This window comes from Protopterus annectens, chromosome 1.part0 (genome assembly GCF_019279795.1).
Source record: "Protopterus annectens isolate FY-2018-M chromosome 1.part0, PAN1.0, whole genome shotgun sequence".
Lineage (NCBI taxonomy): Eukaryota > Metazoa > Chordata > Ceratodontiformes > Protopteridae > Protopterus > Protopterus annectens.
Genome location: NC_056725.1, coordinates 51,737,746 through 51,765,179, shown reverse-complemented (window position 1 = coordinate 51,765,179; position 27,434 = coordinate 51,737,746). Strand labels below are relative to the sequence as shown.

Genomic DNA, 27,434 nt, shown 5'->3' with positions numbered 1-27,434 from the left:
TTTAATGTTTTATGTGGCTTTACCTGTTGTTTCATTTGTTTTCTTTTTGCTTGTTTTTAATGTTGTAGGGATGAACTACCGGAGTCTGCATATAAACATCAGCTATTAGGGTTGAACCTCCTCTTCTTGCTGTCACAGAACAGAGTTGCAGAGTTTCACACTGAACTGGAGAGACTCTCTGCAAAAGACATTCAGACGAATGTGTATATAAAACACCCTGTTTCTCTAGAGCAGGTAGGAATAAATCTTTTGGCTCCTCTGTGTTGTATCTCCTTCATGATAAAGAAAACTGTTATACTGTATGGATTCCATGTGGTACTTATAATGTGGCAAAGATAGTGTCCTGCAAAAGGAAATGTTTAATTTTTTGAGAAGAAGAGAGAGAGCAGTTTAACATCCATGAAATCAGTCTGAAACATTATAGAGAAATGGCTGCTTATTATATCTGTTATTAAGTTACACTACAAGGCTGTATAGCTTGCTTAAGAAAACATTTGATGCTAAACAGTAGTGGCCTTGTTTGCAGCTATGTTCAGGTTGTAGTAAGAATCTTTTTTGAATTGCTTTTTAAAGAGTTATTTGGGCTCTGCATTGAAAACTAAAAATCACTCTTTGTAGCCTTGTTATTCTGCTGTGTATATCCCATGTTGCTGTCTGTTTTCTTGTTTTCTGTCCTGCCTGTTTAAGCAGGATGTTTTGAAACTGGTATTTATTGTTAGAAATGTGCAGTGTTTACTGTTATGAAACTGCTTGTGCTGCATTAATGAAGAGTACAACTTTAGTTGTTGTCACAAGTACCAGTGTCAGAACCTTGCCACTCAGAGGAGGAGGGCTGCGAAGCTCAACGGCTTCATTGCAACACAACTGATGCTTGCTCTGTAGGTTGGCCAGTACAGGTATCAGCAAGAGACTCCTTTTTGTGATCATGGGAAAGCTATGGACAGAAAACCCCCCACTGGGGTTTGAACTTTGTTTTAAGCAACAGAGTGACACCCTTAAAACAAAGTGAAGTATACATGTGATGTTAAAACTTATTGTCCTGGAAGACTACTGTTCTTGATGGCAGTGATGGCTACAAGCCTTCATTAATAAAGATCCTTGTAATGCCTTCCTTGACGATGGAGAAATCCTTTAAGAGACTGACTTCTTCCTTTTCACCAGAGGGTTCTCTTTGAACGTGCCCTCACCCAGGCTGTCTAGCTCAACTGGCTGTCTTTTTTTGTATCCTCAAAATAAAAGAGGAGGGATCTTTGATGTATATAGGCATCTCTGGTGTTATAGTGCCAGAACCAAGAAAACTACGGAAACTGACCTAATGTTTTTGTCTCCGTGTCAACCAAAGTAAATAGGTCCGTTTCCAAGTAGAATGTTCTAACTGGCTGGATGATTATATCACTTTCTTTTAGGGAGTCTAGCAGAAAACCACTGGGGACTGGTCACAGCACACCTCACTGAAGCAATGGCCATCCCAGCTGCCTTCCCCAAGAATGTGTTTTCTGCAAGCATTTGTGAACCAGTGATTTTAACATGTATGTATGCTTTTTCTTGACATTCTAATTGGATATCCAGTGAAAAAGTAGGGTAGGTTTTGCCTTTGCTATCCAGCAAGGCATGACTTAGTTTTGTTTTTCTAGGGTTTCCACAGTATTGCTTTGGTAAATTTCTTATGTCGACAACTGAAACCAGCGTAGAGTACCACTGATAAAACAATGTCACAAACAAAACGCTAGCTAACACTCGTATGAGTCTGGAATCAAAACAGCTGGTAGGCACTTCAAATCTTCGTAAAATAAGTATCCCAATTGTGGTCATGAAAATCTGCTGCCACAATAACTCGCCACTCACGAAACTGTAATAAAGTCTTTATTTTACATAAACATTAAGCGCTTTCACTCGTATACACGAGCTTCTTCAGAACAACCAGATTAAACTGTTGACTACATTTAAATACTTTAAATTTGGCACCAACCTGGCATTATCTTAAAGCAATAGTGCTTAATCTGCTATTCATAGTAGTGAAAAAAAAAGTTTTGCTTTGGTAAATTTCTTATGGATAAGGCATTATACTGCAGTGGTGATCTCTGTGATGAAGGCTCTAAATAAAAATCTGCCTAAGCAGCAGAGACCTCCAAAGTAGACACCCAAGCAACCGCTACCCCAAAACAAAACACGTGCAACACATAGCTCACAAAGCCAGTGTGCCGGACAGTCACAGCCCTTAAGGCTATATAACACACCTACACCCCCAAATCAGGAACTTTGAAACAATTTTTGAAAAAGAAATTAGATCAATTTATGGTGAAAATACACTAGAATTCAATCTTTCTAAGCAAGAAAATGAAGTATTAAAAGAACTTAAAATGAAAACGGATGTGAGAATTATGAAACCTGATAAGGGGGGAGGGGTAGTGATGATGGATAACATCATATATGAGGGTAAAATGAAGGAATTGCTTAATGACACAGCTAGATATACAACAGTATCATTAAATGAAATAAATGTAGCTTACCATAGAATAGATAGCTTGCTCCAGGATATGCTGGCTGAAGTGACAATAGATGGTAAAACATTTGATTTTTTAAAGGTGGCTAAACCCAAAATACCCATCATTTTTGGGATACCTAAGATCCACAAAAATGTGGAAAACCCCCCCCTGAGACCCATTGTTTCAGCGGATGGGGCTAAGACGCTACCATTGGCGAAGTTAGTGGACAAAAAGATAAAACATATAAGCGGTGGTAACTCAAACATATTAAAAGACTCATGGGACTTACTAAGATGTATAACATCAGAATTAGTCCAAGATAATTTGAAGTTCATCACCATTGATGTAATAGACCTTTTTTCATGTATTCCACATGAAGAAGGTCTGAAAATGTTTGAGGACATGGTCTCTAGGGATGAAAAATTAACACATTCAGAAAAAGTTATGGTGTTGGGGCTGGTCGAAGCAGTTCTTAAATACAATTTTCTAATGTTTGATGGAGAGTACTATCAACAAATCAAAGGAATATCGATGGGGGCAGCATGTGCCCCCACATATGCCAATATAGTACTTGCCAAATGGGAAGAAGATTTTGTATTAAATTCCAAATACAAAACAAGTTGGACTATATATCGGCGTTTTTTAGACGATATTGTTATTTTTTGGAATGATAGTATGGAGAAATTTCAAGAATTTTTTGATTATCTAAACAGTAGTACCAATTTTTTAAAATTCACCTACAATGTTTCTACAGAGAGATTACAGTATCTGGATGTAGAAATATACAAAAATGGTAAAGAATTTGAAACAAAAATTTACAGAAAAGATACAGACTGTAACTCATTTCTCCATTTTACCAGTGCACACCCCTCACATTGTAAAAGGAACATCGTCAAAGGGCAATTTGTGAGGGGTAGTAGGATGACCAGCTCAAACACGGACTTTAGACTAGAATGTGATTTGTTGGAAAAAATGTTTGAAGAAAGGGGTTATCCCAAGGATTTTGTTAGAAAAATAAGAATTGAGGTGGAAAATGGGAGAGCCACCAGATTCAAACCTATTAAAGGAGAAGGAATAAATATTAATTTTACAGGTAATTTAAATGACAATAGTAATAACAGAAAGGATAATTATGAAAAAGCTTATATTATAGAATATAACACTTCTAATATAAAAATAGGCGAAATTTTCCAAAGAGAGTGGGGGAAATTTTCTGCCATAACTGATATAAGAAGTATAAATAATTTATCACCAAAAATAGTTTATAAGAATTCGTGGAACATGAAACAAATATTAGAGTCAAAATCGAGATTTAGTGATAAAGAACAGACAAAAATGACTATTGATGGACAGAAAAGGAAAGGGAGTTATAAATGTAATAGGTGTAATCAATGTGCATTTATGATGAATGTTGGTGAAGTTAACATTGTCGGAAGAAATGACATTATTAGGAGCAATGATTACCACAATTGTGGGACCAAGGGGGTAGTCTATCTAGCTGTATGTAAGCTATGTGGTTCATTTTACGTAGGAAAGACGGAAAGGGCCCTGAGGAGGAGAATTTATGAACACACTTATGATATTCTTAAAAATAAAGAAACAAATGCACTGAGTATGCATACAAAAGAATGTGAAGGGGCACAATTTGAATTTTTTGTGATTGAACAAGTTAAGAAAGAGTTAAGGGGAGGTTTGTGGGAAGAGTGGTTAGGTTATAAAGAATTATGGTGGCAAATTAAACTTGATGCCACAAGGATACCAGGACTAAATGACCACATCTCCTTAACTCCTTTGTTAAAATTAAAAGCTGCTGAAATATGAACGAGATTGACATATTCTAAATGACCAGGAGATGGCAGTATTTAAACATGTATTTCCTTGCTTTTTATTATATAAATTTTTTTTCCTATTCCACAAGTGTTCACCACACTGAATTATTCCTATTTCTGTTTTCACACACTTAATATTTAAATAATAAACTTTTTTAACAGTTTTTAATGGGTTTTAAAAGGTTTTAAAACATAATAAATGAAGTAAAACAACTAAAGGAGATGTTATTTTATAGTATTTTAATTGCAAATTTGATTTATTCGTGAGGGGGCAGTGACAACAATGTAAATTACAAATGCACTTTATATTTATTGGCTGAATTTGAATTGAACCTGTATTTAAGCATTAATTAAATATTTTATGATTGTCTGATGAAGTCCTGACTAGTAAGGGACGAAAACGCAATTATTGCAAAGAGCGTTAATGTGCTGTTAATATTCTGCTCGTGGCTGTTTTATTTCGTGACAAAATAAATAGAGTTCATTTCAACTCTCGGAGTTTCCTTCTGCTTTCTGGATACTTATTTTTATTTTCGAGTTATATTTTAGAGTTTTGTTGGACTTATTTGGCTATATAACACACCTGATACACTTGTAATAGGTGTCTCTATCATCAGGCACACTGACGTCCCGCTCACTAGGCTGAACAAGGAAAAGGTCACGGTGAGCTGCCTGTCAGGCGCTAGGATCCGCAACATAACACAGGCACTCAGGTCACTCCAAGGCAAGTACAAATATGACTCTGTCATTGTCCATGCTGGTGTGAATGACCTGAGACATACCTCCCTGGACTACATGAAAAGAGACATAGAGGAGCTCTCTGAGCATGTGGCCCAGGCCGGTATGACCCTGACTTTGAGTAGCATCTTACCCTCACCAAGAATGATGCCACAATATGAAGACAAGATGATCAATTTCAACAATTGGCTTAAGTATTGGTGTCATTCAAAGGGGATCCAATGCCTGTCAGCCTGGGATGACATGCTCGACAAGCCACGATGCTTCGCTAGGGACGGCTTGCACCTGTCACCCCTGGGCTTTCGGATATTGGCAAAGGCTCTTGCTACCCCCATAGTGCCTTTTTTAGGCAAGGCTCAAAAGACAAACCCACCTCCATAGGTATCACAAGGGATAGGAAACTAAGAGTAATGCTACTCAACACCAGAAGTCTAAACCTCAAGATGCATGCACTCGAAGCTCTCCTTAGCATGGAGAACATCATTATCTGTGCAGTAACAGAAACCTGGTTCAGGGCTCCCGAGAGCACCCCGGCACTGCCAGGTTATACCTCATACCATGCTTTTCGGCCCCAAAACTTGGACCGAACCAGGAGGGGAGTATCAATATTCGTCAAAGATACCCACACCTCCAGGTTGGTGGCACAGCACGAAGCATCAGAGACTATCCATGTGCAACTAACAGTGGGTAAAACTGCCTTCCAGTTTTTAGCCTGCTACAGACCACCCTCCCAAACCCAGGAACCCCACTCTGCCTTCTTGGGAACACTGGAAAATATAAAGGTCTCTCCAAACACCATTATATTGGACGACTTCAAATACCCAAACATAGACTGGGAGCATTACTCTAGCTCCAACACCCTGGCTCAAAGGTTCCTAGAATTTATAAACTCAAATGCTATTGAACAACTTGTTACCACTCCCACAAGAGGGGAAAACATAATGGACCTGATCATCACCAACATGGGGACTCTATGCTCCAGACCAGAAGTGTATTCCTCACTGGTAAGATCAGACCATAAACTAATCTCACTGGATATTCTCATCCCGGCCCCACCCCCTGCCCAGAAAACCACAGTGGAAAAACTTCTGTAAAGCAAATTTCACACTCCTCAAACCCGAGGTGGAATCCTTCAAAGCCCCGGGCCTGTGGAAAATACGGCCCAGACCGCAGAATCCTTTATAAACGCATTCTAGGAGCACCTTCAGGAATGCATGGATCATGCAATCCCAAATAAAACCAAGACCCAATCCTCCAAAGGCAGACGTCCTGTCTGGTGGACCCCATCCATAAACAAACTATACAATAGAAGGAGGAAGCTACTACATGATAGAGCAAAGTCCCAAAAAGGGAAGGCATCTCTGATCAGTGTTAGCAAAAAACTACGGGCACTCATAAAATCGTCTAAGGCCAGCTTCGAGAGAAAAATTGCACAGGACACTAAGGATAATCACAAGGCTTTCTTTAGTTATGTTAGGAACCTGGGTGGGAATTCCCAGATATGCTCAGAATTACTCCAAAATGACAAAAAATACACCAAACCCACAGACATTGCCAACATCCTAGCTGACGGGTTCAGCGCAAACTCCCCTCCCCACCAAAAGGGCAAATATCTATCCCAGCAGAGTGCTGCCCCCCTGACATCTCAGATGCTCAGGTAAGAGCCGCCCTCTCCAAAGCAAAAACACAGCATCAATGGGACCAGACGGTGTCCCGGGCTGCGTCCTACATGAACGCCAAGAAGAGCTAAACCCAAACATAAAACTACTGTTCAATCTCAGCCTTACCACAGGATATGTACCCAAAGAGTGGCGTACAGCAACAGTGGTCCCTCTCCACAAAGGTGGTGCCTCAACGGATCCTGGAAACTATCGCCCCATAAGCCTGACTAGCTTGGTCTGCAAAGCTATGGAAAGGATCATCATGGACCTCATAAAAAAAGATATTGGGGACCTACAGACACTGGATCCTACCCAGTTTGGCTTTAAGGGCAGATCCTGCCTCTTAAACCTGGTCAATTTCTTTGAAACAGTCACCAAGGCCATTGACGAGGGGAAGGTGGTCCACACAGCCTACCTTGACCTTGCAAAAGCCTTGGATACAACACCCCACTCGGGCATTATAGATAATCTCACCAGCTTAAATATAAACCCCTATGTCACTAGATGGGTTGCAAACTGGCTCAAGGACAGAACCCACATGGTTAGAATTGCTGGAGCCATGTCAGACTCCAAACCAGTTACAAGTGGCGTCCCACAAGGCTCAGTCCTGGGACCTCTCCTGTTCGGTATATATTTCCCGGAGGTACAGGCCAACACGGAAGGACTGTGGCTGACCAAGTTCGCAGATGACTGCAAACTGGGCGCTATAATAGACTCTCCAGCAAACACAAGCATCCTCCAAAAGGGCCTCATAGAAACAGACAACTGGTGCCAGAGCCACGGCCTCAAGCTAAACGCCAAAAAGTGTATAGTCATCCCCTTTGGCAAAAGCAAAGTGCCCACAAATTACCACATAGGTGGTAATCCATTAAGTACGAAAGAAGAAATTAGGGACCTGGGTACCCAAGTTGATAGCAATCTCTCATTTGACAACCACGTAGCCAAAGTGGTTAGAAAAACATTTTATATAGCCCACCTAATCATGAAGGGATTCACATCTAGATCAGGGGAGGTCATTGTTCCACTTTACTCATCCCTCATCAGGCCCATAATTGAGTACATTGCCCCTTTTGGGATGTACCTTACCAGACACCTGCAGCAACTGGAAAGACCCCAAAAATACCTCACCAACAGGATCAAAGGGCTCAAACAGATGCCATATGCTGCCCGGTTAAAGTAACTCCAGCTCTACTCAGTGGCATACCGCCTGCTCAGAGGCGATCTGTGCCTGACGTATAAAGCCATGTCCAACCCGGAATTAATGGACATGCTGCACCTCAGAAAATCCAAATCCCATCCAGCTACGCTCGAGACTTGAACCTCAGCACTGAAATAAATAGGACATGCTGGAGGGACAGATTCATAACCCAGAGGCTCCCTTCACTCTGGAATAAAATCCCAGTCCAGGTTAGGCAGAGTCCCTCATTGACTCTCTTCAAGAGGAATCTTGATGAGTGGATGGGGGATCATAGGTTTACCCCGGGTATCACTTCTGTGTCACTGTTAGACAGAGGCACAGTATACTAACCTCGAAAAAGGGCATAGCAAAATTAATTTAAAATGGGTGGCGAAAGCCAAACACACTCTGGCTAGGCTTATAAATGCTCTAGGGCAGATAGCCTAGTATGAACATATGAATGTAGTATTGTAGTGCAAGTAACATCACTAGGTGTTAAAGTAAGCAATCACTGATGTACTGCTGTTTTCCACCTTCTGCCCCCCTGACTCTGCCTAATCCCAGGGTAGGTCCTGAGGTTGAACGGTTTCATATATTCCGTTGTATCATTTTTTTTATTTGAGTTATATTTATTATTCTGATATTAAAATACAACAGTTCACTAAGTTGAACACTCAGTTGCTCATCAGGATATCAAATGAAAGCCTAAAACAAAGCAAGTGTAAACATTTAACAAGCAAATGTATACACTGCTCAGCATGCAATTACAAAACAGCAAATTCCGTGGAAGAATTCTAATATACTGTAATAACATTACAGTTGTATCTTGAAACACAAGGAATATCTGTGTCCCATAACTGACTAACATAAAGTTCCACTCCTGTCAGATATTTGCATATTGATCTTTGTCATTAAAAGAGTTCAGAGTAAATCCCAAGTGTTCACTCAGAAGGTTGTCCATTTTACTTGGGATAATACCCCAAAAGTCCAAAATTCCAATCTTGGTCCAATTCACCAGTGCAAGGCCTGTTTAGTAATTATATCAAGAATACCCAAGTAACCCAGCACAAGACAGCAGTCCTAAAATGGATAAATTGTCTGCTCCCCCCTTGGGCATACTTCAATACTGATTTTTAATGTTAATCCTAACTAGTTGCTTAAGCAAGTTAAGATACAAACCTGTACATCATTTTTATCTATTAATCTTTGTACTTGGGGTGCCTATTTGTTTGGCACTTCTCAGGCTTGCTTCCATTCTCCTTGGTCATTGAGACTTGTTCATGAACCTTCTGTCTGCCCATCAAATGTTTCAGTGCCTTTTCTATAGGCATGGACCTATATGTGTTCGTGTTGATTCACTTCCTCTATTAGTGGCTCTGTGTGATCTTTCTGTTTTGAGAAATGTATTTCTTCTGTACTTGGCATATTTGTAATGTTCGCATTTTGTGCTGTTTAATATGGAAGTACAAGTAGATGTTCACAAAGCTTTGAGGTTTAGTTCTGTTTGAGCTTATCTGAATTTGGTCCCATTCTAAGAGTCTTTTACCCACCCTGTTCTCCCTAATGGATCTATCAATGCAGTTAAAAGTTGTGGGGTAGAACCAAATGCAATTTATAGGCTCCCCTCCTCCAGACAGTACTCCCTAGTTCTATGCAGTAATTTTTACAGTGATCATATCCACATCTGTGGTAGAGTGGGGAGGTTCCCATTAATTATTTCATCCACAGTGTCCCCTTCATTCCATTCCTTAGAAGATTGCCTCATAAACTTATTCAGTTTAAAAGCAATGGTGTACCTAGTTAAAAGTGGAACTCCCCATCTTCCAGGAAACATATGCTGATGAAGAGGAGATTCTTCTTCCTGATTTTCCTAAAACCATGTTACGAGTTCCTGTAGGTGTCCTAAACCAGGATGATTCATAAGAGTAAGTATAATCTGGGGTATAATCATAATTTGCATCACTTGAATTCTCTCCAAAAGCATGTGAAAATTGTGTAGTTTAAGTAAGAGTTTTAGGAGCTGGCTTCCAGATGTTTTCTTCTGTCATAATACCAATAGTTTAGCCAACCATTAAGCTTAACTATTTGGAGACTATGACTGTTAAACTATTCCTGTTATCTATCTCAAAGCCGGAGCTTTCACACTGAGTCGGTGCCAGTTTAGTAATGTTGTACTTCATTCCCGAAGCTCTAGTAAATGCTTGGAAAATGTGTAGGACCCCTCCTAATAACAGGGAGAATGTTGCCCATTAGCACACAGTCATCAGCAAACTGAAAGCAACGAGACTACACCTTCAGGCTCAGACATTATCTTGAGGAAACCTCCATCGTATGGAACAAACTGTTTATAACCCAAAGGAATAACTCTTGAGGGGTTTGACAGCTTTGCTTATTACACCTTTCTGTGAGTCCCCCATTAACCACTGTCATAAAAAAGGCATAGTGTAGAGGATTTTTATCCATCTCAAGATATTTCCACAATTCCTGAGTACCACTACCTTGAAAAGAAAATCTCAGTATACCGTATGAAAAGCTGTGTTGATGTCATAAAAAACATGCTGCAGGACTTGTCTATTTTTTTGTCTCAACGGTTATCTTTCTGACCCTCCTGAACTTGATTTGGTATAAAGGATGGGATATACACCTGAAGGATGGGAGATCAGCCTGAAATCTCCTAGTGTTGGTATCCATTCCTTGTGTTTTGGAATGGCAGTTCTCATTGTCTGATTGTGTTCTTTGTTGAGGCACTGTGCAAAGTCCCGGGAGTTGTCTATTTGTGGCAGTGCTCTCCATAAATCACCCCTCCAATACAAATGTAAGGGAAATCCATCCAGAAAAGTGGCTTTATTGGGTATGAGCCAGAAGATGGCTTTTGCTACCTTTTATGTAGGTGACTGGTTTAAGTTTACTGTTCCTATTTGGACTTACTGAACATGCATGAACTACTGCAAATTCCATGAAGAGTCAGTTATTCTTAGGATACAGCTTTAGAGAGAGAAATAAAAGCAGCAAAATGTTTCTCTAAGATAGTCTCCTGTAATGGTGAGACCTGACTGGATGGTAACCTGCAGTATATTCATAGGAAGTTACTAGGCTAATGGCCCTAGAGCCCTTACAAGGCTAGCCAAGTTCTTACCCTCATTTCCACAATCAGCACCTGTTGCCCCTGTCCAGAACCCCGGGGTGAATTTACATGCACTCATCCAGTCGTCCAGATTGTGTTTTAAGAGGGCCAGTTAAGTGCTCTGTATGACATGAAGTAGGAGTCCATTCCAAAGGTAAATCTGTCCGTCCAGCAGTAATGCAGGGTTAGAGATTGCTTTGTATGCCACAACCTGTGTGTCCAGTTCTCATCACTGAGTGCGTACTTAAGATGTTGCTGTTAATGTGGTAGTTAGCAGGAGCATCAATTTTACTAAAAGGAATGATAATACAATTTTTACATGGAGTTTAAGGCCATGACTTTGGCACCAGTCATTTGTGTGTGTAAGACCCTATTGTAGGATGTTGAAATCAGTTGAAGATTTTAACTGCTCCCAGTTTGCAGTCATCAGCAAACTTTCAGCCACAGACCTTAATTTTTGCTTGTACTTCAGAGAAATAGATTTCAAACAGTAGAGGTCCCAGGACTAATCCCTGTGGAACACCACTGGTTACAGGTCTGCTGTTGACTATATGAGTTTCATCAGTGAGCCAGTTGCTAACGATATAAGGGTTTGAGTTTGTCAATAATGCCTGAGTGGGGGATAAGTGTCAAATGCCTTGGCTTAGTTCAGGTAGGCTGTATGCACAGATTTCCCCTCATCCAGGGCCTTGGTGACTGTCTGAAAGAAGTCCACCAGGTGTAACAGGCATGATCTCACTTTGACAAATCCAGATTGAGTAGGGTCAAGTGTTTGGAGATTACCTATATCTTTGTTGATAAGGTCCATGATGATTTGCTCCATGGCCTTGCAAATAAGGCTAGTCAGGCTAATAGGTCTGTAGTTCCCAGGGTCAGTGGAAACACCACCTTTTGTGCAAGGGAATAATGATGGCTGTTTTCCATTCGGCTACTACAAAGCCGGTGGTTAGATTATGATTGAAAAGAGTACTCAGTGGTGTTGCTAATTCAGGTTGGAGCCCATGTAGGATGCAGCCTGGGATGTTATCAGGTCCCATAGCTGCTGTGTTTTTGACCTTAGAGAGGGCGTTTATGACCTGCTCTTTAAAGATGCAAGGTAGGGGACAGGTGGTAGGGATGTCATGGGGTACGTGTGGTGGAGACAGGGGAGTGAAGATTTCACTGAGCCTGTCAGCCAGCAGGTTAGCTATGTCCACAGGCTCAGTATATGTGGTATCATTAACTACCAGTTCAGCACATAATTGTAGAATACCTAGAGGTTGGTCTTTGTTGAGGAAGCTAATTTGGACTCGCAGTTTGCTTTGGAGAACTTCTGAAGAAGTCATATTTGCTTGTTTAAGCTGAAGAGGGAGTGTTTCCAGTTTAGGAGGGCTCGCTGCCTCTTACTCTTAGACAGCAATTTCTTTCTCTTATTGTAAAGCCTGTTAATAGCAGTTGCCCACCAGGCAGGTTTGTTCTTCCTTGAGCTTGTTTTGGTCCTATCAGGTATGGCCGAGTCAAAGCAGTTATGCAGGTGTTTGTATAAAGCATTGTTGTAGAGCTCTGCATAGTTGTCCATTCCATCTGCGGGAGGAGGTGCAGTGAAACTATTTAAACCATCCCATAAGAGGTTTGAATCTGCTTTGGAGAAGTTTAGTTGCTACGGGGGGGTGGGGGTGGGTGGTGGTGATTAGTTCAAATGAGACAGATTTGTGGTCAGATGTCACTAGAGAGGACCTCACAGTGAGGGTGCTACAGTGGTCCCCATATTGGTGAGCACCAGATCCAGGATGTTGGCACTCCTTGTGGGGCTGTCAACCAGCTGGTCCAGGGCACTGGAGTTAACGAATTCCAGGAACTTTGGGCAAATGAGTTTTAGCATGAGTAATTTACCCAGTCAATGGATGGGTAGTCACCCAAAACCATAGTGTTTGGATGCATCTTGATAGACTCTGGTGGATCCAAATAGGCAGAGTGGATGTCCTGAATCGTGGAGAGAGACCTGTAGCTGGTATTGACTTGAATATGTGTCCTACCAACAGTTAATTGCACCTGAAGTGTTTCCAGGGAGTCCTACTGTTTAACCAATCTGGAGATGCATTTATCTTTAATGAATATTGATATACCACCTCCTCTAGTTTTCATGCAGTCCCCTAGTTTTCATGCAGGTGGGGACTGCTGTTTAAAGAATGAAGCAGTACAGTTGGGGTCTCCTTTAACCATCAAAACTGTCCCCTTCTCAAAAGTTCCTCCTTTGCTTTAGTTATTTCTATCATGTGCATCTCCATGAATAGTTTAATCTCTAGAACTTTGAAATGTTTAAAGTCTTCACTTTTGAATATTATACTCTGCACTAATCGTAACTCTGTAGTCTTCAGCTCAGTAACCCTTGTTTTTCCTCCCTTCCTACAACTCATTTTTTCAAGAATGTCCCCATGTGTGGTTGTATTGCAGTCCACCTACCTAAGCCGTTAATAGGACATGTCATGATGGTCATTCCTGGCAAAAACAGAAGTAATAGACCGAAACTGCTCTTTCCCATTTTGAGTCATTCATCTAAAATGGCCTAATGCCATATTCTAATTTTATGGGTAAATTCCTAAGTTTACTAATATATTGACTGGAGCATGTTCAGATAGACTTTGGGTCTTGTGTCTAAAGTGTACTGAGATGAGTATTAATTTAGTCCCGCTACAGTGTAGTGCAAGATTCCTAGATAAAGTTGAGGTGATGTCATTATGGTGAGTGTCTGCAGATGTCTGCCTATTCAAAAATGGTCTTCCAATCTCTTGGAACGGTTTGACTTTTCCTTTGATACCTCACTTTGTCATTAAGTCTGACCTTACTTTAAGTAACCACTGAACTGAGGTCTCCTACTAAGATGCTAAACTGGTTGGGGTTGGTTCCAGAAGATCTTTGTAAAATTTGTCATTTTCGTTAGGGGACATAAAAGGAAGGTGGCACAGTGGCAAAGCAGATAGCATTGTTGCCTCACAGCAAGAAGTTCTCCAGTTTGATGCTTGGCTGGAGTGCCTTCTTTATGGAGTCTGCATGTCCTCCCCATGTTTTTAGGGGTTTCCTCTGGGACCTCTGGCTTCCTTCCACATTCAAATACATGTAGGTGGATTAGAGACACTAAATTGGCCATACAATATGAGGGTTTGTGCATGTGTATGGTACAGAAGAAGCTAACCCACCCATCTGTGAGAAAGTTGTCTCTAGATGATTGTTACTGTTGAAGTGATACCCTGACTCCTTGTGCAAATGTAGGAAAACTGGGTTGTGGATGGATGGATTAGGGGGCACTAATGTTCCCTATTGCCCACTCCTCCTTATTGATCTTTCCTTCCCAGATTAATCATTTACCAGTACCACTTCTCTTTATACTGTGAGTTTACAGCATCCATAGAATTATGAAACATAAGAAGCACTTAATTTTCACCCCCTCAAAGTTTTTCATCTGCAAAAACTATATTGAAGACTATTGGCTTAAACTTGGTACCTCCCTGATCTTAAGTTTAATTTCCTGCAGGCAAACTACTTGTGTCCCCCCCCTCGCTCTTCTATTAAGATAGTTACTGTCACCAGCATTCCACATGAAGGACATACTCTCTCGTTAGGTGGCTGACTAGCCAGTCATGGGATGTTATGGTTTCCACTCTTCTGTTGTTGAGCCATCCATTCAAGAAATCCCACAGGGTAGTGACAAGCCCTTGGATACCAGAAGAGTACCAATGACTGTCAGAGTGCCTGCTGACTGTTAGAAAATCTGATGGACCCCTAAATGAATTGTGCAGTCCCTTCCCTCCCTTCCTGGGCAACAACAAAGATTTTATTCAGCATTGTCAAAAGGAATACCGCAGTGCAGTAAATCTAATCTGTGCAGCAGTATATCAAAACTGTGTAGCACTTGTGTGGCATTCCTCCATCTCCAGGAATCTCCAGCAATACAAACAAAAAATTAACTTCAGCAAGTGGCTTAGCTTCTGGTGTCATTCTAAGGGGATGGCATACAATATCAGCATTTAGACAGCCTTAAATGCTTTACCAGGGATGGTCTGCACCTATCCTTTTCCCTCAAAGATTTTTGTGTACAAGCTAAATATTTGTTCACCTGGCAAGTGTCCTTTTTAGGTCAGGTTCTAAGATAACACAGGATCTAGATAACCTAAAGGTATTGCTGCTTAGCACTTAAGAGCCTTAGCAAAAAACTGAACTCCCAACGTGCACTCCTTACCCTGGAAAACATTGTATGTTATGTTGTCCTATCTCACCTTCATTCTTGCTGGTTGGGTTTGGAACAGAGCATCAGTTCCGACTCTACCTAATACTAAAACTCGATCTTCCACTGGCTCGAGGCTATACCCTATCCCATCATGCTTAGGGAAGATAACCCAGATCTAGTTTGCCGCTAAACTAGATCGGGTGCTTCTCACTAGGCTCAGACTAAGTGAAATACTTTTTTGGATGTTATTTGTTTATTTCAAAATAATTTGTATACATATTGTTGTGTGTTGCTAATTGACAGTGTTTTTGGGTTTCACTGTGGTGAATTCCTAAGTTTTCTTGCTTGTTGTGGCTGGCCATTGCTTTTGTTAGGCCTACAACTCCCTCTCCTGTCTTTTAAAACTTTAAAGCTTTAATGAACCCGTTTAAGTTAGAGGATTTGTCTTTCTTTCTCCTTCTGTCCGTTTAAATTAGAGGGCAACTCTTTCCTTTCTTCTACCCCTTCCTAGGAGGATTCGTCGTTTAAGTTAGAGACGTCTTCTCTGGCTAGAGGGGATCGTCATTTTACTTGGAGACCTCTCCTCTAACCCTTTTCTCTCCCCTGCTAAAGTGTTTAAAAAAAAAAAAAAAAAAAGTAGAGTAGAAGATATTACTTTTTGTCTTGGTGTGATGTTTGATAGCTTTTTGCTAGCATTATTATCTCTACCTCTTACCTAGTTCCTGGGCAGTGTTCTTTGTTGTTGCTGTATTTTTTGTTACTATGTCCAAGGAAGGCAAAGAAGTGAAGCAGTCAGGCTTCAGAAAGTGCGACTCCTGTGCTCAGAAAATGTCCTTAACCGACGGGCACACTAGTTGTGTCTACTGTTTAGTTGTGGTAAACCTCCAAGACTCACGTTCTATCTGTCATGGTTTCATTTTCAGGGTACTGCAGGAATGTAGAAACTGATGATTAACGGATTGTTTCTGTTTACTGAAGCTCTAGAAGGGAACCAGACCTCTTCAAAATCATCCCAGTCGCCAAAATTGGACAAGTCTACTAAAAGAGCTTCTTCTTTGGCTCCTGCTTCTGAGCCGGCTAAAAAGCTATCGAAGGATTCGACTTCGGACCCGAAGGCTTTTGGGCCCAAAAAGACTGCTTCTTCGGTTCCACCAGTTTTGTTGGAACCGACTAGGAGTCCTTTACGGAGCCAGTCCCCAACCTTGGAGCCGGTCTCCTCAGTCCCCGAGTCACCCATCTTAGTCTTTGGCTGGCAGTTTAAAATCCTTGGCCCCATCCTCTCGATCATCCAGGAGTCTATAGGATGACAACGTGGAGCGGTGGTCAAGAGGTTGCTTCGGACTCCGGCTCTAGCCAAGATCCTTTGGAGTCCAGCCCAAAAGGATTTGGAACTGATTTCTGCTTCTGCCCAGTCTTCCATTCCTCCTCCGATCTGAGTGGTTTTGGAGCCGGAGTGTTTGGATGTGTTTGTGGTGGAACCGTCGGGTCCGAGACTCACCCCAGAGGTTTCGGTCCTGACGTCTGCTCCGACCTCTTCAGTACCATCTTCAGTCGAAGGGTCTGGGAGCCAACGCTCCCTCATCTGGTCCAGGGAGGGGAGTAGGATCGGACCCCTGTCGGATCCGAATCTACCTCTCGGGGCATTGGCGTGGGTGAGCTCAGCACCTACATCTGCCTCGGAGCCCACCTCTTTGATGCGAGAGGTGTTTCCTGGCTCTTTGGAGACAGACGCTTCCTCTAACCCAGGTCTGGGTGCCTTCAAGGTGATGAGGAGTGTGCTGTCACCCTCGATGGCTCCACTCTCTGATCCTAGCACTCTTCCCCCAAAAGTGCCGGTGTCTGCCTCTCTACCATCCCTGCACAGGCGTAGAGAACCAGTGCCCCAGGATGCCCCATTGCGTGAGTCCATCTCTTCTGAAACCGAAGAGGATCCCTCCGGGGAGGTCCCTTGGAAGAGAACATGTAAAAGGAAACATCTAGACTTCCCTGAGAAGTCTGTCACTTCAGATACGGACTTGGATGTTTCAGAAGGGTCTCCATGGTCATCCTCTGAGGATGTCTCCTTCTCAAACATCCTAGAGATACTTAAACAGAGAGGTGGCTGGAAGACCCTCACCCCTTCTGAAGATGAGGCCATATACCTGGAGACATTTTGTTCTCGACCCTCCACCTCTTGGGTGTCTGCCATTCGACCAGCTCCTCAGCATTATTAATTGAAAGGCGTGGGGCTCTCTAGAATCTGTGGAACCTGTTCCGAGGAGGCCCAACAAGTTTATAATGGCTCTGTCGGACAAAGACCTTTTAACCAGCACTGTCGGACAAAGACCTTTTAACCAAAGGTGCCCCAGTAGATGCTATGGTGGTGGTGGCAGCCACCAAAAAGGAGTTAATGGAGACTTCATCTGTCCATCCACCAAATAAGGAGTCTCGAACGATGGACAGGTATAAGAAGCAGACTTTTTCGATTGCTTTTACACTCAGATCTCTGAGCTATTTGACCCATGTTACCAGACTTAAGAGGGATCTCCTAAAGGAGCTAGAAGATGCCCTCCAAGGTTCCACAACTGGAGGGGTTCCAGACGAGGTGACCGCCCAGCTTGCTACCCTTAAATTCAGTAGTCAATTCCTCTGTGTGACTCATTTCTTTTGCAGCCGATGGTGCATGAAGGGCAGCTGGTACAGGAATTGCTCTGAGGAGGCATTCCTGGATGCACCTTTGTGAGTTCACTGAGCCCTTCAGGTCTTCCTTCACTAACGCCCCTTTTGATGGCTCGTCCTTGTTTGAGCCTAAGGTTAAAGAGACTCACCAGGTGCGAACAAGAAGGCAAAACTCTATGGGAGTACATTTTTCCCTCCCTACCAAGCCTTATCCCAAAGGCCAAAAGGGTGGGAAAATGTGGTTCCGCAAATCTCAGAGCTTCGCCAGACACACATGGAGAATTTTCTCCCAGAGGCAGAGGGGGAAATAGTAATGAAAGATGCCGACCTCGTGGCAGAGGGGGTCCACAAATCCAGGGCGACAGACATTCTCTGGCAGACCCTTCCAGCTCTCCTGAAAGGAGGCCCACCTGTCCACCTCTGGAGGCAGTCGGGGGCAGACTATTACTGTATCCAAAAGCCTGGCTAAATATCACTCGACAAATTGGTAGTCAATGTCCAGGGATACAACATACCCTTCTCCATCCCACCCCCAAAAACCAGATCAACTCTAGAGTCATCCCAAGAAGTCCCCGCAGACCAAACCGGATCTGGACCTTACTCAAGGTTCTTTTTAATTCCAAAGAAAAACAGGAGACTGAAGACCCATCTTGGATCTCTACAGGCTGAACAAGTCCATAAATAAATCAAAGTTCCAGATGGTGACACTGCAGTCCTTCCCTTTCTGGGAAAAGACAATTGGATATGCTCAGTTGATCTTCAGGATGCGTACTACCATACAAAAATGGATAAGCGATCCAGGAGACATCTACGCTTCCGGTTGGGAGCCAGTCATTACCAATTCCGAGCTTGGCCTTTTGGTCTCACTACAACCCTCCGGGTGCTTACCAAATGCATGGCAGTAGTCACGGCTCACTTGAGGCATCTAGGGTTCCTGACTGCCACCACCGAGCATCTGCTAACCAAGGCAAGAGACACCACTGTTCACCTTTTCTCTGAACTGGGCATTACCACAAATTTAAAAAAAATCTGCCTTGTTGCCATCACAGCATATTTTATAGGAGTTCAATGACAGGGTTCAAACACTGCGGCATCAAGTGTCCGTCTTGCTCTCAAAAATACAGTACAGGCAAGGTTGGTTCTAAAGTTCTTGGGCACTGTGGCAGCTGCTATAACATTAGTACCTCTGGCACGTCTACATGTGAGAGTCCTTCAGTGGCTCCTCTTCGCTCAATGGTCCATGCAGGAGTTACCCATATCCCACAAGATTTTCATTACAGACTCTTGCAAGAAAGACCTACATTGGTGGCTTCATTCCACGCAGATGACTCTAGGCAGGCCGTTCACTCTCCCCTAGCCTGTAGCCATAGTGACCATGGACGCTTTCCAGATAGGGTGGGCATTATCTGGGAAAGACTTCCAAGGAACTTGGCAAGAACATGAGCACCACTTGCACATCAATGTCCTAGAGATGAGAGCAGTGCTTCTGGCATTGCAGGCATTCTAGAACTCTCTTCCACTGGGCATGACTGCAGTATAGGCAGACATGTCAGTGGTGTGGTAGATCAACAAACAAGGTGAAACCAGATCCTACACGCACAAAGGCAAAAAACAAACTAGGTAAACGAAGAAAACCAAGGCAGGCAGCTCAAGGCACCAATAAACTCAGAAATTTATTTGGTAAGCGCTTTCGGAAGAGTCAATGCTCTTCCTTCTTCAGACAACTACAACCAATAACAAGATCTCTTAAATACATAATAAACTGCATTAAATCAATCAATTAATTAATTAAAAATAGACGTTCTTTCTTAAAGGGACAATAATATAAAACCTTGTTTATCTAAAAAGAAAGCAGAGAGAAACAGGAAAAAGCACACATTTTTTAGCAAAATAATTAAACAAATCTTTACACTCAAAGTGCAAAGAAGCATTCATGGTTGCATTCATAAAAAATATATATATAAATATATGTGAATGTTATTACTATAACTCAAAAGCTATATATTGCTACCTCCTTAAAACCAATTTTTTTAAGGCAACATTTAATGGACACTGTCTCATTTAGACCCGGTGGTAAATAAGAGGCAGTCAAAACTTGCCATCTTAATTCTTCTATCTCAAGGTCAATCTGCCAAGGCCCCCCTCTGTCGTCCTTTGATATTTGTTTGAGGACCGAAAATCTAAAAGAATGACCTGGATATATGTCTAGCCAGGGCATTAGTGAGATCACCTTTGGTTATAGCATATTGATGCTCGTAAATGCGTTGTTTCAGCTTTCTCTCGGTTTTCCCGATATAGAAAGCATTACAAGTTTGACAAGATGCGCAGTAAACCACCCCGCTAGAATCACAGGTGAAATGACCCTGAATTTTAAACAGGACCCCACGAATGTTAACTTGGTAAGCCAAACTCAAAAATGCACATTGATGGCATCTACCACATCTGACCATTCCCTTAGACTTAGAAGCTCGACCTTTGGCCTGATAGTAAAGTAAGGACTTCAAATTTAAACCCCGTCGGAAAGTGATGGTAGGTTGATTCCCTAGGGCTTTAAGAAGCAATGGATCCTCTGTAATTAGAGCCCAATTTTTAATCAAAGTTGCCCTAATAAAAGAATGGTCAAGATTGTAAGTACAAAAAAATCTAACCAAATTGTTACCTCTTTGGTCTTTTATTAATGTTTCTGGGTTTTCTAATTGAGTATCACAACATTCAGAGGCTAACAATAATGGTTTAAAAAAAACATTTTGACGTTTATTGGTAACCTCTGTCACCAGAGAGCACACTAGCAAGGGAGGATAACCCTCCTAATGAACATTTCATCTAATAGTGCACATTCATCCAAAAAATCAGCTTCATCAGAAACCATTCTAGCAGCTCTTACTAATTGGCCTTTCACGACCCCCCTCTTTTGATGGTACGGATGGCAACTCGAAAAGTGGAGAAAAGCGTTGGAGTAAGTGGGTTTCCTAAAAATGCGACTTTTGAACCTCTTATTACTATAGTCTTTTTGGATGAAGATATCTAAAAAACTGATAGAATCCGACCCTATGTTGTATGTAAATTCCAAAAAATCTGTTAAACCTGAAATAGAAGAAATAAATTCTTCTATGATGTCCTTCGGTCCTCTCCAAAGGAAAAACATGTCGTCCTGGTACCTGGTGTACCAGGCAACATTTTCCTTAAAAAAGGTATTTTGGAAAAGTTTTGTAGTTTCCCATTGGGCCATAATGCATTTGGCAAAACTGCCACCACAGGGGGAGCCCATTGCTACCCCTGTTTTCTGCACAAAAAGATCACCTTCAAACAGCATAAAATTATTAGTCAATACTAACTCCAATAAAGTTTCTAACACATAAATAGTGTTACTATCCACATTTCTTTCAAAAAGGAAATCCCTAACCCACTCCAATCCCAAAGTATGGGGGATTACGGTATAGAGATCTCTTACATAGACAGTCAAAAAGATGTAATCATCTTTAAAAGGAAAAGTGTTAACCTTTAAAAAACTCCACGAATCCTTACAGATTTGAGTTTCTTTTTCAATGAGTGGCTTCAAAATGCTGTCAATGTATTTAGCACATCTGTATGTGATGGACCCACGCCCATCAACAATGGGCCTGAAAGGGGGGTCGGAAAGGCGTTTATGAATCTTAGGTATTCCAAAGAACAAAGCTACTTTGGGAGCTGGCATAGATATAAAATTAAGTAAGTCCAAATCAATAGCTGCTTCAATAAACAAATCATCTAAAATCCGTCTAATTTTTACATATGCCATGTTCAATTCGTTGCGACTGATCTTTTGATACACTGAGTTCTCTAAATGAATTAACATGAATGAAACATATGTATCATGGTCCATACAGACCAACCCACCCCCTTTATCAGGCTTCATCATCCTTATTTTACAGTCCTTTAAAAGCCTGATAAAGTCACGTTCCTTATCACTTATGTTATAACCTCCTTTTTTAGTTCTAGACCCCCCTTCACAAAAAGTACGAAAATCAAGTTCACAAATTTTTTCATAAGCTTGAAGGGCCGGGTACAGAGGTGGGTTGTATACACTTGAAACCCACAATAACTCTGAGGCAGATGAACTTGAACCTAAAACCATATTGAGATTGAGTTTTCTTACAAAAATCTTAAGATCAAGAATTGTATTAACAAGATTTAAACCAGAGTCCGGCACAAAGGTTAAGCCCAGAGAGAAAAATTCAATCATATCAGTCGGAAAAACTAAGTCAGTATAATTATACAAGAAAAAGTCACCAGTTTCATTAGCCAAAACTGTTGGATTCAAATGACTGTGATGGACTACCTCCTCCGCTGATTCTTCCGTTTCCGAGAACGCCCTTGCTGGTTGGTGATTCTCTGTTGATTTACTCGGTTGTTCTCGTGAGACCGAAAACCCTGTTGAGACAGGTTAGAGCCTTGCTGGTTAAAATTATTGTTGGGGCTGGTGTTTCCACCAACCGTATTATTTTCCAGCAGGTGATTGTTCACATTGTTCCTTAATCTTTCACTCCGCCTTAATCCTTGATCTTGACCGTGACCATTAATGTCATCCAGCTCAAAATCTCCCTCATCGGTGTCCTCATTTCTATCCGAAGATACCCTATGATGGTTAGAAAGATTCACAAATGGAGGAGGGGGGTACGCAGTTTTAGAGTTAAATTGCTGAACATCCCTTGTGATTTTTTTTTTCTTACCCGCCGCTGATGTACAAATAGTGGCATCAATGCTATTAAAAATTCTTAAATACTCATATTTATAGCGGGGAAAATCACAGTTAGAAAGTATTTCATGTTCTATAATTTCTAAGTCTCTTGTATGGCTTGCAACTTGCATTTTATAATGCTTGACTAACACTCTCATAAATTCAAAAGCTTGGGAATTAAACAGGTCAACCAGCTCTAAATGAAAGTCGGACTGATTTATAAGCTTGACAGGGTACCTCCATTGCCTAAGGCCTTTTTAGGCACAATCTTTCTATTCAAACATTCTTCCAGATATGATATTTTAAGCTGTATGATATTTCAAGCTGTAGTTTCCTACAGCGATAAAGTTGGTAATCAAAGGAATTAATCATACCTGCCAAGGTGGTACCCTCGTTCATTTGAGAAGAACGTGCTGGTGACCTGCTATCCTCAGGAAAAAAGTCACGGTTATCTAAATATCTTCCCAAATTAGGAGCTGATTCATTAGTATTCTCCATACCTTGCCCTGCAGCACCCTGCTGCGTTACCCGAGGGGATGTGCGTTTGTTACCTCGGGTAACGCAGCAGGGTGCGAAGAATGGAAATGTAGAATGTTTGAATGTACTGGACCACGTATTGTGAACTGTTGCTGTTCTAAAATTAAAAGGAATTTATTTTACAGTTGGTAATTTGAGCATTTTGTTCGAATCCTGTGTGCTGCGGATTTTGCTATTTCTAGATTTTTTTTTGTACTTACAATCTTGACCATTCTTTTATTAGGGCAACTTTGATTAAAAATTGGGCTCTAATTACGGAGGATCCATTGCTTCTTAAAGCCCTAGGGAATCAACCTACCATCACTTTCCAACGGGGTTTAAATTTGAAATCCTTGCTTTACTATCAGGCCAAAGGTCGAGCTTCTAAGTCTAAGGGAATGGTCAGATGTGGTAGATGCCATCAATGTGCATTTTTGAGTTTGGCTTGCCAAGTTAACATTCGTGGGGTCCTGTTTAAAATTCAGGGTCATTTTACCTGTGATTCTAGCAGGGTGGTTTATTGTGCATTTTGTCAAGCTTGTAATGCTTTCTATATCGGGAAAACCAAGAGAAAGCTGAAACAACGCATTTACGAGCATCAATATGCTATAACCAAAGGTGATCTCACTAATGCCCTGGCTAGACATATTTGTAATTATCCAGGTCATTCTTTTAGATTTTCGGTCCTCAAACAAATATCAAAGGACGATAGAGGGGGGCCTTGGCAGATTGACCTTAAGATAGAATAATTAAGATGGCAAGTTTTGACTGCCTCTTATTTACCACCGGGTCTAAATGAGACAGTGTCCATTAAATGTTGCCTTAAAAAATTGGCTTTAAGGAGGTAGCAATATTTAGCTTTTGAGTTAGTTATAGTAATAACATTCACATATATTTATATATATATTTTTTATAAATGCAACCATGAATGCTTCTTTGCACTTTGATGAGTGTAAAGATTTGATGTTATGTGATCCTATCTCGCCTACATTCTGTACTGATGGGGGGGCTATTTCATCCCTCCTCCTCTGCGCTTATGCTATAGAGCAAAGCCTCTTATTGGCTGAGCTATTCTCTATCCCAGGATGCACCACCACTAATCCCCAGATCTGGTCTCAAACTTGGCTGAGCTAAAGTACTGTTTTTCTAAAGTTTTCCTGTCAGGAAATTCTCTATTCTTACCCAAAAGCTGTTTTAACAGCTATTGTTGTTTTGTGGTGAATTTGTGTGTTTGTTTATTTTAGGAGGTCAAAAAAAATATATATATATATATATATATATATATATATATATATATAGATATATATATATATATATATATATATAATATATACTATTTAACGCACTTCACCAGGTTTCAGAGGGATTTGATCAAGGAGCTTTCAGATACCCTCTTGGGTAACCTACCTGAGCAGCTGGCCCAGACGGTTGGCTCTCAGTTGGCTACACTGTCAGCCATTTCAAACTCGTCCATGAGGCTCATTTCATATGAGGCCGAAGGGGCGAGTAGAGCGGCGGCAACGTGGTATTGGCAAGCCTGGCTGAAGCCTTTAAGTCTTCCTTTGCCCTTTGAATGGGTCCTCTTTGTTTGGAAGAAGGTAAGACTTTGAACTCTCTTTCGGTCTTATCCCAAGGCTAAAAGAGGAGGGAAAATGTGGTTCAGTCTTATCCCTTCTAGAGGCAGAGGAACACTGGAGATCTTAAGCCTTCCACAATCCCTGAAGGACTGCCCGACTGTGCAGCTCGAGCCAGTTGAGGCACCTAAAAGCCTGGGAAGGTATCACTCAGGACCGATGGGTGCTTCAATTATCGCCGGAGGTTCTATTGCAGAACCTGCAAGCCACAATATCACTAGGCACTTCCCTTGGAATCACCTTCAATTGGCCAAAGTCTGTGTTGCTGCCATCTCAACGCATAAGATTCATCGGAGTAGAAATAGACTAAACGGTCTATCTTCCTACAGAAAGGATACAAACCATACAGGCTCAAGTCCGAGCCTTGCTTCTCAGATCCAAAGCTCTAGCCAGGATGGTCTTGCAGCTATTGGGATCTATGTCGGCCACAGTTCTTCTAGTCCCCCTAGCAAGGTTGCATATGAGAATTCTCAAGTGGCTTACAGTGGTCCTTTCAGGATCTCCCAGCTAAGTCCTCATCACGGATCAATGAACCAAACAAATGGACCTTTGGTGGCCTTCAATCTGGATCAAGGTCGACCTTTTGTTCCACCTCCTCCTATGGCCACCTTGACTACGGACGCCTCCCAGATGGAGTGTGGGGGCATTGCAGGTCAGTAATGGCATTCAGAAGAGAGTCTTCTTCATATCAACATTTTGGAAATGATTCTATCTCTACAAGCAACATGTAAGTGGTCTGGTATCTGAACAAGCAGGGAGGAACCAGAGTCTACCCTCTTTGCAGAGAGGCCATGAGAGTCTGGGAATGGGCAGTGGCTTCTGATGGCAACTCCTATCTCTGATAGCCGACAGACTGAGCAGAAGAATCCTCTCACCTCAGGAGTGGTCTCTGAACAATGGAGTGACAACTCAGAGCATCAGCAAATGGGGAATTCCTTGAAATGATCTTAATATGCAGTCCATGGTTCCTGGATCAGATCCCAGACCTATTAATTCATCAGTCGGGACTACTCCACCAGTCCCTTCTCACACTTTGTTTAACAGCTTGGCTCTCCTCCCTCGACTATAGTCAGGAATCAAGTCATACATATCTTATCTTGACCCACAAGTCTGCCACTAAGAAATTGTATACTAGCAAATGGAAGAGATTTGCTATTTGGGCTCAACTCCGGGTCTGGATCCCATCACTATTCCTTTCAATCAAGGTTCTTCAGTCTCTACCATCAAGGTCCAATTGGCAGCTATTTCAAATTTTCATGAATCTATAAACCCACCTTTAATGAGCAACAGATAAAACCTTCATGAAAGGTGCTTTCTCATCCTGGCCTTAACCTCCTACATGTGATTTGAAATTTCTATCTTGGAAAACTGCTTTTCTGGTCGCCATTTACTTCTGCCAGAAGGGTTTTCAGAGCTTCAGCTCTATCTGTAAAACCACCGAAGTTTGTTCCACTTTTGCCTGCAACAGTCATTAGAACTTCCAGTTTTCTCCAAAGTACTCAAACAAAGCAGAATACATATTCCACACATTGGATGTCCACAGGCAATTTTACTTAGACAGGACCAAACAAACAAGAAAACAGATCAATTGTTTGTGTCCTTTTCGGATAATAAATTGGGCAAAGCCATCACAAAGGTCACTATTGCCAAATGGATCAGGGACTGTATTAGTCGAGCTTATTCCTCTTCTAATAAAGAGCTTCAAGAGCTATGGCTACTTCAATAGCATTCCATTCTAAGCTTGCCATTAGTGACATTTGTGCTCACTACAAATTGGATGTGGCATCCATTTGGTTCCACAGTGCTCAGGAGTGTTTTCCAGTGAGCCACCCACCATCAGTACAGAAAGATGGATCCCAAACATCTAAAGTTATGGTGAGTACATAACTAAAAGTTAATTATTTTGCTAAAAAATGTGTGCTTTTTCCTGTTTCTCTCTGCTTTCTTTTTTGATAAACAAGGTTTTATATTATTGTCCCTTTAAGAAAGAACATGTCTATTTTTAATTAATTAATTGATTGATTTAATGCAGTTTATTATGTATTTAAGAGATTTTGTTATTGGTTGTAGTTGTCTGAAGATGGAACCAGATCCTACCCCTTGTGCTGAGAGGTTCAAAGAGTATGGCAATGGGCAGTCTGTCCTCTCAACGCTTTCTGATTGCAGTGCACATTCTGGGGAAATCCAATATGATAGCGGACAAATTGAGCAGAGCAATTCTAAAGTCTCATGAGTGGTCCCTAAAACAGGAAATTGCGAACCAGATGTTTCGCAAGTGGGGCCAGCCTTGCTGTAACCTGTTTGCCACGTCCATGAACACCAAATGCAGCAGCTACCTTTCCCCAATTCCCCCGCTGGGAGAGTCACCAAGGGATACACTCGTTCATGATTGGCCCCCCAGGACTCCTTTATGCTTTTCCTCCGTTCCCTTTAATCCCCAAAGTTTTACAGAAAGCCAAATCATTGAGTTGCAGGTTAATACTCATCACTCCATACTGGTCTCATCAGATCTGGTTTCCTTTCCTATGGCCCCATATGACCGTGGATTCTGGACCCGGTACCAGATCTTCTGATTCATCAGTCAGGGGCGCTCCATCCCTCTGTCCAGCTCCTCAAACTGACAGCTTGGCTGCTCCACTTCCAATCTTAACCAGGCTTCCAGACATATCCCCTGCAGTGAGACATATTCT

General features: G+C 41.7%; 1 protein-coding gene across 2 annotated transcripts in view; it reads left to right on the top strand.

The window, feature by feature from the left end:
* The window catches only part of PSMD8 (proteasome 26S subunit, non-ATPase 8), a 486,583-nt gene that overhangs the window by 102,869 nt on the left and 356,280 nt on the right, over window positions 1-27,434 (top strand). For both annotated transcript variants that reach the window (XM_044082801.1, XM_044082711.1), the window contains exon 4: window positions 69-234. In XM_044082801.1, the coding sequence (XP_043938736.1) occupies window positions 69-234 (166 nt within the window). The remainder of the gene's footprint in view (window positions 1-68; window positions 235-27,434) is intronic.